Raw genomic sequence first — 12,402 nt, 5'->3', positions numbered from 1 at the left:
AAACTGGTGTCATTCATGTTTTAAAGGTGGGAAAAGTGAGGTAATTTGTTTAAAAGCAACATGTTTTTAAACGTGAAAATGCTCACTAACTTTGACGTTCTTCACTTTCAAATCAACATACACACTGACTTTTAGAGTCTGGTTGTCATTCCCAGACTTTACTAGGTGTTTATGAGGATTGGGCCCTCGGTGATGTGAAATGTATATATAAAAATTGGCATTCTAAAATAAATGGAGGTCCTTGAAAATTTGGGGATTATCAACCTTTCAGAATCTGCTGAAGAAACGCAAACCCTCTAATTCTTTCTTATTTTCAGATCAATAGACTGGATTGTAGGGAGCCAACTTTTCTCCTAATTTTGTTGGGGCCTTGGTAGGTTGTTGGAGTTGAGATCTTAATTGCATGGATCAAAGTGCGTTAACCTCTTGTAGATTAATATTTAATCCTGTAAGTAGCCACTCTTTTCTCAATGTAACCATTCTCTAACACGAGAGCGGTCTTGTTAAGGAATGAATGGCCTATAGTTACCCATAGGCAGGTAATATTAGGAGTCTATGCAGATGACTTGGAAGCGTTTACTTTACTAAATAATAGTCCTCTCTCACAGATTAATCTCCTATAACTAAGCACTTTCTTTAAATATAAATGTCTCTGTGCCATTTTTAGAACACTCAGATTACTTTGTTAAATTATTAACCAGTTTTTATCATCAGTAGGGGAGTTTTTACAGAAACGAGAACAAGATCTTACTCATGGGTTATTTTTAAAATGTGTCAGCGTGAAGGCTTGTACTTGTGACAAGGCTCATGAAGTGCAACAGAGCTGCTGTTGTATGGATTTTAAAGGAATTACAGAAATCAGAGATAGGGAAAACTTGTTTTAGGCATAAAGCTCTGTCCAAGCTTGGTTCCTACAGTGTATTTTAATGTTCTGCTTCTGAAATCCTTTGATGCTGAGTCTGCTCAGCAGCTCTTGGAAAGGGTTTTTTGTTGCTTTCTTTTTAATCATATTTCAGGATCCAGCTAGTAGACTATAAATACTGAAGGAAGGGGAAAGATAGTATATGAGGCTTAATTTACTGGTAAGCGTTTTCTGTCCTGACTTAAGACATAGGGTGGCAGTAGGTTATATGTCATTATCTCTCTTACCCAGATTCTTTTATTATTTGCTTTAGGAGCTGCAGGTAGGCAAACATTGAGGTCCTGTTTTGGCTGGAGGCCTGACAGGAGGAAGGCCCACCTGCAGAGTTCCCGCATAGGGGCAGCAGAGCTGGCGGGTTGCAGCAGGGCCAACCTCCCAAGCTCTCCATGACTTGCCTGGAGGATACCAGTGCACCTGGTCCCCAGCAAATCCAAATTCTGGGCAAGCTGAGAAGCATCAATCATGGACAAATCCAAATAATGATGTCTGCCAGCTTCTGAGCAGCTCTTCTGGAAAGGAGAGACATAGGCTCAGCTAGAGCTGAAGCTCCATCCTCCTTGGTAGGAAACTGGAAACAAAACAGGCCTGTTTTGCTCCAGACTGCAAAGAAACATAATGTAAGAATATTATCAAAATACAGCAGGAAATTGAATTACCTTTCTGTAGAGTAGAACTTACCTGTTGTTTTAACTGAAAATACTTTGATGAAGGATGGTGTGACAAATGGGAGTTGAGGGAACATGGGTGTCTCTTCCTCTTAAGGCCTAGAGCATTATTTTCTACAAATAAATTTCAGCCTCTCTTCTTTTTTCTTCCATCTAACAAGCCAGGTCCAATTTTCCTATTCAGCTAGTTATCACGAGTGTTTGCTGATCAAATATGGATGTCTTGAAGGTGATTTGTGAAATCGCTGAAAACTTGCATTACATGGCCATTTTTTCTCCTAGTGTCGGGGTGCCCAAATTTAAAATTTATGATTCAATAACATCATTCTCTGGTCTTGTAGTGCTGTGGTGCATTTCCACTTTTTGTACTAGGCCCATATTTTATTTTCAGTGGAAAGCTACAGAATTTCAGCATGGCAGATAGATATATTATTCTTGCAGTTTGTATAGTAAAATGCTCTTCTTGCATTGGCAGAGCATATTCAGCAGATGGCTGGGCAAGGAAGGTTTAATCCTTTTTCTCCTGGCACAAGGTATGCTAATTACTATGTGCCCTGAGCAGAGAGTCTTCTGGATATTCAGCCACCTTTTGTATTTGGACAGAAATATCTGATGAGGAAGGTGATGGAAAGATCCCTGTGTGTAGTTGAAGAAAACTATACTGTAAAAATGAGAGGGAGGAGGGAAAATAAAGGAAAATCTGATATCTCCAAGAGTCAATTGGAAAGGTAACAGGGCTTGCTGTCAGCCCAATTCAAATCCCACCAGGGATTTGTGCTGGGTGGAAGTTGGGTTTGGCAGGATAAGTGAGAAGAGATTACAGCATTTTCCATCAAAACAGTGTTGATTTTCAGGGAACACAGCAAAGAATCGCTGTGTCTCCTGATACAGTCATCTGAGACTTGTGAAAGACGTGGTATGAGGCTTGCTGGATGGGCATTTGGCACTTCTTGTCTCATTATTTTCAGTTCCATTGGAGTGACAATGTAATATCACAGCAGAGGAGCCAGGAGGAGGCCAGGAAAAAAGCTGCTTGCCTAACAAAGGAGAATTGTTTGAAACCTGAGACACTCCTCCATGAACCCAGAGAATTCCCATTCTTCCAGAGCTGTTCAGAGGGGAGGCAATTCTAACACTGTTCCAAAGTCCTCGTTCACAGGTGCCTCAGTTCCAACACAGATATGAGGACAGGAAGCCGAGGGATGGTGAAGGCAAAAGTACCCTGTGCTTGTCCTGGCACCTGCAAGAGACCTGAGTACCCTTGCACAATTGCTGTGGTTACTGAGCTTTCAGGTGTGATCAAGGTTTGGATATCCTTCAGTGTTGTTGTAGACCAAAAGATTAGATATAATTAATGGTGCTTTTATATTCAGATTTTGCTCTAGCACATCTTAAACTGTAAATCAAACATATATTTATCTCCAAGCCAGAATCCAAAGGAGATGGTTCCATGTTTAAATGCCACTCTGAATATTGACCTTCACATCTGAAAATGGTGATGTAAACATCACAGCTTTTTTTTTTTTTTCCCCCCTAAGTGAATGGAAAATCAGACAAAAGTCAGGATGGTCTGGCTGCTTTACCTGAGGCCAGATTGGCTGTTGAATTTATGCTGCAGTTGACTGGACTAGCAGGAAGGAAGATTATAGTCTTATAAGACTTAGTGTGAACCTGGTTTTAAGTAGTGTAACTTTATCTCAAAGGGAATGGAAGGGAACACATTTCCCATTGGGTGCAGATTAAGTGATGTGTTCACCCTGCTTGCTTAATTAAACATTCAGCAGATGATCAAAGACCGAAGGCTTTTCTCAGAATGAAATGTGTATTAGTTCAACTGTTCAAATTGGTAGTTACCTTGAAAAATCAGCACTAAACTACCATGTTTTTATCTCCAGTGAAAGAAAAATTCCAAAGTGAAGATCATTTTTTTTCCCAATATTTGGTCTTTTTAGAAGTTCAAGTTGTTACCACCTGGTATTTTCTATCTTAATACTGTAGTATATCAGCTGCAAGACCTTCTTTGCTGCCTATGTTCTCTCTTGACACCAGTAGGTTACGTTTTAACTCCTGGTGATACCAGTGGAGAAGCTCTCAGAGTTCACCACTCCTGGGTCATGTTGCTGCTGCTCAGGGCCCTATGACATTCATCACCAAAATCATGGTGAGAGCAGCTGAGAGGCAAGCAGGGCAGTTCCAGCTGCGGTAGCCAGCTGGGAGATATTCAGTCTGTACATTCAGAGTGTTCCCCTGCTGTTTGAGCACATTGCTTCCTCAGTGACCTAGTTTTGTGAATTAAAAAAATTTCTTCATAAGTACAGCAGCCAAGAATTTTATTAACGTTTGCTAGTATAAAGTAAAGGTTACTGTGTCTTAATTTTACTAGGTTGCTTTAAAACCTATAACATCTTTATGGAAGTTAGGAAATAGCTTGTGATCAGTTGTCAGTCCTATGTGCATGCTTCTTCTTAAATGAGTCTGTAGGGATGACTCAGGCTTGGCAGTCCAACAAAAGATGTTCCGTCTGTAAAACAAATAGTTACATCTGAAAATGTAAGACTGTTTCTTCATTGCTTTCTTGGAGGGGAAGAAAAAAAAATACTGCTAGGATGATCATGAATATTTTAAATTTGAGCTCTGCATTTCAGCTGCATGACAGCTCATATAGACCAAGTTACATTTTATACCCTGACTGGATAAACACAGTAGTGCTTCCAGTAGAGGTTCTAGTTTCGGCTCTGCAAATCATTACCTTTGCACATATATGTCTGGGATGAAAAGGGGTTCTAGAAACTAGCATTTAAATGTCACCTTAAGCCTGTTTGCGTTCTTATCTAAGCCTAGACTGAGGACTGTTACCATGTGGCCACATCTATAAGGCCACTAGCAATTGCTAAGCACAGCTTCCCCGGTAGCCCAGCAGCAAAGAGGAAGTACCATGGGAGTTCTCTCCAGCCTTTTTCTCTCTTTAAATGGAAACCTTAAAATAGCAGTGAAAGCAAATTTAGGATTGCCATGCAGCTGAGGATAGGGCCACAGAGAATCCTGGAGCAGAAGTAGAATTACACAGGTTTCTTGTGGTTGTTACTTGGCAAAATAACGCAAAAGAGATTATATAACTCTGGCTACATTGTTTTCATTCTAAGCATGATTTTTTTTTTATTACAGTGATACTTCATGCCCATATTAATTCATCTATCTGTATCTCCCCCATAAAAAATGTAGGTGGTATAATGTTGTGAAAGACTATTGTATTGTTTGAACGGTGGCCCAATCAATGCATGGTTGTTGCTGTTTTCTGTAAAGAAAAGGGAAAAAAACTCAATTTATCAATAGGCAGAACGAGGAAAAAGACATTTTGTGCTCAGCAAGATCTCTTTGGTAAATGGAAGCTTCATTTATTATGCAACTGTGTTTGAGAGCAACATAATTTTGGGATAGGGCCAAGACAATATAAAAGTAGGAAAGCACTGTCCAGTGGGAAGAGCCTTAAACTACCTTTGGTCTGCAGAGGTCAGATTGTACTTTGGACTGTGCAATTAATCTGTTTTGTATCTTTGGTCATGTTCCCCTGCTGTTTTATGCTTCAATCCACCAAGCTCTACCAGCTGAAGTGTAAGAAGATTTATTTGAGAAATTCTTTTGTGCTTCAAGCCTGTGTGCAGCATCAGCATTTAGGAACAGTTATAAAAGCTAAGAATAATTCAAGTTTCTGTGACTAAGGTCTTGATTTTTGTAGCCCTATGAAGCAAGTTTGGGGCATGCCTTTGTTATGGAGAGAGGGCTTGGTCTGAAATCTAATTTAGTCAGGTGCAATTCCTTTTGATTTTTAATTTCTTCGGCAAGATAATGGAAGAGAAGCTGAAAGATGGTTAAAGTCGGAGCATTTCTCATCCATAAGATGTGGGTGGAATTTGAGAGAAAAGCAAATTCATGAATTCCCTGTAAGAAGTAGTTTCACAAATAATCATAGAAAAAAAGTATTTTGAAGTATGAGTTTTGAATCATAAATATTCTCCATCCCTCCCCCACCCCCCAGCTGGGGGGTTGAGGGGACATGTCATAAGAAAACTGGCACTTTTTCCTTCATGTATGCTGCAAAGAAACTCCATGTAGAATAGAATAATGCTGTCTTAATTTCCACAAAGTCTTCAAAAACCGCTACGTTTCCATAATAACAACCTGTAATGATGCGTGCTTAAACTCATGGTTAACCAGCTAGATAAGCAACCCTAAACAATCATGTGGAACATATGCATGTAGAGAAATAATAAGACCTTTGGAAGGTGACAGTGTAAGTTCATGTGGGCGAAAGGAAGAATGGAAGGAGCAGGGTGAAGGGCATAATTTCAAATCCCCAAGTGTGGGTTCTTGATGTGACAATCCACGTGGTCAGACTGTGTGTGGCTCTTGTGGGGGAGAGAAGGGAGTATCTGCTTCCATGGTTGTGAGGGCTAGGTGGGTTTTTATGTTGTTTGCTTGTTGTTGTTTTTTTGTGTGTGTTCTAAAGGTTTGTGGCTGAGACTTTTGTCAAGAAAACTAGCAAGATGCTTGAGGGATGTGTACTACATTAGGAAAGACTGTTGGGCTTCATTTGCCTTTATATCAAAGTGACAAAATGGAAGAAATAATCCCCTAAAGTATCCACTGTGTTATTGTGCTGACAGTTTGAGTCTAGTAAACTAGTAAATATTATTGAATTCAGATCATTTCTGGTCTCTGGGAAATAGAAAAGCTTACTGCAGCTTCCTTAGGAATCAAGAATCTGCTCAAGGAATTAACAGCAGAAATTATAAAAAGCATTCACTGGGGTCTCTGAATAATTTTATTGTGATGTTGCAAAACTACTACGTTGACATTAGGAGATACTGTCTTTGGCAGGTAGGTGCTGAGAATCACCAAATCATCAAAATTTGGGGACCCATAGGTGCAGACTGATTGGTGGGGGAAAGCCGAGAGAAAATGTTCTTTATTTGCATATCAGGATTGTAAGGCAATACGCTTAGAAGGCCAGGACAGGGAGACAGGGCGGGAAGGATGATAATGCCAAACTGGGATCCATATCTGATGCTGAAACTTAGTTTTTGTCATGGAAATATCTTCTAGTAACTCAAGTGTAGGAGACACACTAGGCCTCTCATGCAATACTTTGATATCACTGCACAGATTTTTCTTAAAATTTCAGACCTTCCTCTCTGGAGAAGTGATGGTTAGATATTGTTTTAGGGTCTCTAGAGGAGTCAGTCCCAAATCCTAGATGTGTCCTCAAATAGGAATCTTTCAGGATAGCGTGTTTCATGTCTGATGATTCATCCCTGTGCCTAATTAGGAAAGGAGCAGGGAAACCGGTCCAAGTTTATCTACGGAGAAAAGGCAGGACACCTAATTGGATGCAGCAGTTTCTATTTTTTTCCTATTTTGTAGAGCTGCATTTTATGGAAATTCCAGGATTTTCCTTTCCTGACTAACACTGCTGTTCCTCAGCATTTTTACCTACCTTTCATAACACAGGATTACAGCACTGATGGCTGCAGCATCAGCACAGGTCGCTCTGCTGAATGCACACAGAAAGCCAGACTGTAAAAATGTGTTACCTGAGCAGCAGCCACAGCACCTGCAAATACTGGAGAAAGTGTTTTTTAGAATTTTGGGGGGAACATGAGTTATTGTACCTTTCTAAATGCTGCATGTCCATATCCAGAGAGACAGCTTCCCAGTAACTAGTACCTATTTTCAGTGAGGTTTAGCAGTTCAAGCATGCATTGTATTGGCATGGCCATATTCCTTCTGCTTCTCAAGCTAATGCAGTCCTTGCTATTCTGGTCATCTCTGTGTTGGAGATAACATCCTTACTGTTTTCATCTACAGTTTCATATTTTCACCCATCTCTTCTTGGGTTTAGATGCTGTAAGCATCGACAGCCTGGTCATTTCTACCAGCAGGGGGAATGAGCTGTTACTGAGAGCCCTGGCACAAGAACAGATTTCTGTTGAGCATGAATAAATTTAGGCTGGGAAGTAGGAGGATTTACGTAGTGATTCAAACAGTGAGCTTCTGGAGTAGCTTTCCAGTGGTATTGGAAGGGCAAAACCCCCAATTACTTTTAAATGCAATGTATGAGAGGAATTGTTAGTGGTAGCTGGGGGCTGGACAGGATGCCTCAGGAGGTCCCTTGCAGTCCTTTTTTCCCATGTGCGTGTGTAAGTGGGTCAAGGAAAGAGCAATGATACCTTCCCTCTCCTTTGCAAAGTTGCACTGGAGCAGCTGCAGTCTGGCTTTTTCACAACCTACCGTTTGGAAGTATTTGATCAGCTGTAGCAAGTCCGTGGGGTGTGAACTGTATTTATTTAGTTTTAAGAAAGTATAAGCAAAAGTATATATTTAAGTAAGTTTTCCCCTAACACCCCATCCTTCTTCCTTGACACTGTTTTTCATGTTAATGCGCAAGAGTGAAAGGAACTAGCAGGGAGCGGGCCTGATGTCACAGCCACAGTTAGAACTGCTTGCTTATTAAAAGAGCAGCACTTTTTCTCCTGGCAGCATATGTTTTACTTGCTAAGTATATCTGTATTGGAATAGATGACAAGTGTGTTCTAGATAGCTTCATTGACCAATGTGTTTCTGCTGCTGCTCTGTTTCTTATTAATAAATTGGGCAACATGGTGAATAATTGGAGCCTTTAGAATTTTAGTGTTTCCACTGGTGGCAAAAATACCTCACTGCAGTATCTTGTATACAGTGAGTTACATGCAGTAGTTTCAACATTGCTGGGGAATCCTACTGAACAGCTTGTAAAATCCTTTGGTTATGAATGCACAGGTAATTACACAAGAGTACACAGCGAGTTCAGTCTGAAATTAGTCTGGTGTAGTAGTTTATTCAAAGTAAATCTTTACTGCAATCAAAAGTAGCTTACTGATGCTACATTTCACGTGAATACAAATCAAACTGTAATTAAAACATCTGACTCACTTGTTATTAGTGGCACAGTTGTATTCTTCTCTCTTCCTTGCCACATATTGCTAAGTTATATTCTTTTTATCATTTTACTTCACTTGACCTTACCATTAATATTTCACAATATTGAAGGAAAGGGGATGGAAATTATATCCTAACTACCATGTATATTCTAACCTGTAGTGCTGGAACATATATGGTACTCATAGAAGAGTTCATTTATGTAGTAGTACTAGTGAGAGGAATAGCTAGCAGTAATGCAAAGCATGCAAACCTGGTAAATGAGTGACACTTGGAATGAAAAAGTGGCATTTCAACTGTACTATATTTTATAATATTAATTTAAGGTAGTGTTGTGCCCAGTAGTACACAGGGTAAAGCTGGATTTAGGGCTCTGTTGAACTACTGACTAACAGGAGAAAGCTCTTCCTCTGAAGAGTCTGAAGTTGAAATCAAGAAGATGGTAAAGTGAAGAGCAGCAGAAACCATGTTCTGCTAGATCTACAACTTGGAAAGCGATGCTTGCTTCAGAAGAATCTAGAGCAAGTACTCCGTTTCCTGAACCTCATATGTGTTTGTTGCATTACTGCAATGTTTATGCTGTTTTCCAGGGTTGCTGAAAGGTATTTAATGAAACTAAGTGGAACAGTAAAAATGAAAAGTATGTATTTTTTTCTGACCAAATGCTGGGTTGCTGCAGAGCTGTTAGGTGGTGGGATGTGTAGCAAGAGATGGTTACATTGTATGTAAAGGGAAAAAAAAATAACAGCCATTATTACAGAAATATTCTCTTTCACACTAATGACTGAGGAGCTATTTGAGAATAGCTGAACATTGAGAATCAGTGAGTATTCAAATGTATGATTTTAAAAAAGGTTATACTAACGCATTGCATTGTTCATTGTAATTACCAGGTTTCTTCTAAATATAAATTATTCATACTTACACTGCACATGATATTTTTATATGTGCTGTAGTGTATTTTATGAAAGTAATGAAACATGAGCTGCATGAAGTTTCAGCACAGCTTTGTCTTAGCTGTTAGTCCCGTGCTGGGAAACAGAGACTGGCTACTGCCTTCTTTTGCATGCACATTAGAGGTTTGTGTGGATTAGTTATGTGCCAGCTATGAGATTCTACTGTTACTCAGTGCCCATGTGTAAATATTGCTTTTTAGGCCTGCAGTGTGCTTGGTACCCTTCCTGCTCAGGACTCTTATATTTGTTGTATTGTTTACAGCACTGGCTGATTTATGTGCTACTGCCAATCGAAAGGAAATCTCTCAAACAGATCTGTCACTTTGTCCAGTTTTTGTGCAGCCTATGGCTGCACCTGCTAGTGCTGCAGTCGTACAAGTAAGTCATAACCACACCTGAGAACTGCACTCGCCTGATGGCACAGTTCAACAATGGCTGCTTCTATTCTGCTTCTTTGCGCTGCCTGTGTCCTGTGGTGTTATACCCTTCAGTCACACAAGGACAGTCTTAAACTGCTGGTTGGTATCATTGCTATTACAAAAGTAACTGAGACAGTCCTTCTGTGCTCGGAAGCTCTCCATTGAGCTGAATATTTGAGATTCCAGTTTCCTCTTCTGTAATGATCATCACTATTGTTAACTAGATTGCAAGAATGGTGTAAGAACACTGGCTAAGTCTTACTGCTTGATAAATCAGTCATCTATGTTTGTATCTCCTGAACTTCTCTCCTTCATATTCCATCTGCAAGAGAAATATTTCTCTTTCTATTAAACCAGGAAGTAGTTTGTGTCTGTGAGCAATATCCAGGAATACTCCATGTGCCCCTTTGTTATAGGACCTAACTGGATTCTTGAAATAAGTGTTAGATATTTGAAGGTAGGTTGTTTCACTGATGTTGAAATCCAGAAATTTTCCTCATATCCCAGTAAGACACACTCCTGGAATACTCAGTCAGGAAGACCAATATTATTTATGCCTTGGGTAAGGAGCAAGTTCATTAAAAACATATTCTATAGAGAGACTTTTCCAAGTCAAGTGATACACTGACACTTTACTTTTTTTTTTTTGTTTGTTTGTTCAGGAGATGCTGGAGAAAGAGATTAGATTGTGTTGAAAAGCTGTGTCTTTACCATTGAGGTAACAGGGCCTAGTCTGATATTTCCTGACTAGCTGACAAGTACGAATAGCCAAGACTACTATCAGCAGTTTTGCATCTGAAGCCTTACGATTTGAATTGCAGCATTACACAGTTTCATTCCACGCGTTCACTGACCCCCATCCTGATAAACGAGCAATGAATGTAAAAGCTCTGGGCAACAGTCTGCAGCTGTGATGTAAGCTTTATTTATCACACAGATTGCAAGTATGTGTGTACCTTGTGTAATACACGTTTTCTCCATAGCCAGTCTTGAAGCACTGGCTATCAGCGTTTTCCTGCATGTCTCTGACTCAGAGGTTCCAATTTATTTAATTGGAAACAGATGTTGCCATGATAATCTATGCTTTTGATATTTTGCTTTCAGACATTTGCAGTGCAATCTATTTGAGATTATTTCATAAAGTCTTTTCAAAGATGAAAGCAGGTTTAAAAAAAAAAAAAGGCACCTGTGGAGGCACTTAGTGGAGTATTTCATCTGGAACTGATTATGCTCCTGAACTGCACATGCCCACCTGAAGCTTTTTAGCAGTTCTATAAAATGCAGCTTAAGCTACATCATGATCAGCACCTGGGAGACTGAGCATGCCTGCTTGAGATGGTGCTATGTGATTGTTTCTGCTGTACACTTCTGCTTGAGTCAAAAGGGCTCTAGAAAGAATTTGCTGCAGCCAACCTTTGTAGGAAGAGGTAATCGTTGCTTTTTCACCTCAGAATCTGGATATTAAAAATAAGAACTGATAGTTTGAAGAGCAGATACTTCTAGCATTTGTTGTTGTTAGTGTTCGTTGTTGTTAGACTTGTGTTTTTTGTCTTGCGGTTAGTTTCTGGATTTAAATTTTTAACTGTATGGTCTACTCTTTGATTCTAAAATATCTCTTTTGACTGTATTTATTTATTTTGGATCTAGGTACACTGACATAACTGGTCCTTTGATCTGTTTACATGTTTATGGGGATAAATGAGGAGCTGCTGTTGGCTGAAAAGTTCCAGTGATATTTAATGATGAATAGCTGGGCTAGATGGACTGCATGGAAAGTGTCTGGGAAAATGAGTACTGAGGAATGCCAATTTATACAGAAAACTGGTATAGGTTTCTCCCTAGGCCCAGCCAGCAGAAACCCTAAGGAGTTTTCTGTCATTTTTCACCCCAGGTCATCCCATAGCTTGATGCTATCTGCCATTACGTGCTTGGATTCTGAGCTTCCACAAGTAGCACCTGCCTGACCAACGTGAGGTAAGCAGCATGTGCAGATTCAGAATGATTTTCTAAAAAAATAAATAAATAAATAAATAACACTACTGCTATAAAATAGTCTGCATAGCAATGATTTGTCAAACTGCTTATTCTTTCTAAACTAGCACTAACAGCAATTAATTTAGTGATACAAAGCCAGGGTTAGTGCTAGCTGGGCTCTAAAGAAAATTAGGTGAAGCCAAGAAAATTCATCTTTCTCTAAATCTGTGTGGTACTCAAACTCAGCTTAGAAGGAATAAGGTGACAGAAATAAAAAGGAACAGCCAGGCAAAAAACGAGAAACATCTTTATTTCCTCAGCAGGGAGACCTGCACCAAAATAAAACGCATCTATTCTGGGGGTGTTGGAAGTCTGTGGGCAAAATGCGTGCTAAGAATGTGGTATCTAAAATGGTTTGAGGAGAAATCAACAGTGAGGCCGCAGATTAGATTTCCTCCAGACTCCTGAAGCTACGGAGCGCGCACAAAGCA

The 12,402-nt window shown here is 39.7% G+C and overlaps 1 protein-coding gene across 1 annotated transcript in view; it reads left to right on the top strand.

The window, feature by feature from the left end:
• Positions 1–11,906, top strand: part of ZDBF2 (zinc finger DBF-type containing 2) — a 36,965-nt gene extending 25,059 nt beyond the window's left edge. The window contains exon 9 of the mRNA XM_035536980.1: positions 11,829–11,906. Coding sequence (XP_035392873.1) covers positions 11,829–11,840 — 12 coding nt within the window. The 3' untranslated portion in view covers positions 11,841–11,906. The remainder of the gene's footprint in view (positions 1–11,828) is intronic.
• Positions 11,907–12,402: the final 496 nt, after the last annotated feature.

Source organism: Cygnus atratus, chromosome 6, assembly GCF_013377495.2.
Source record: "Cygnus atratus isolate AKBS03 ecotype Queensland, Australia chromosome 6, CAtr_DNAZoo_HiC_assembly, whole genome shotgun sequence".
Taxonomy (NCBI): domain Eukaryota; kingdom Metazoa; phylum Chordata; class Aves; order Anseriformes; family Anatidae; genus Cygnus; species Cygnus atratus.
The sequence above is the reverse complement of the archived record's forward strand: the minus strand, read 5'-3'. Positions and strand labels throughout refer to the sequence as shown.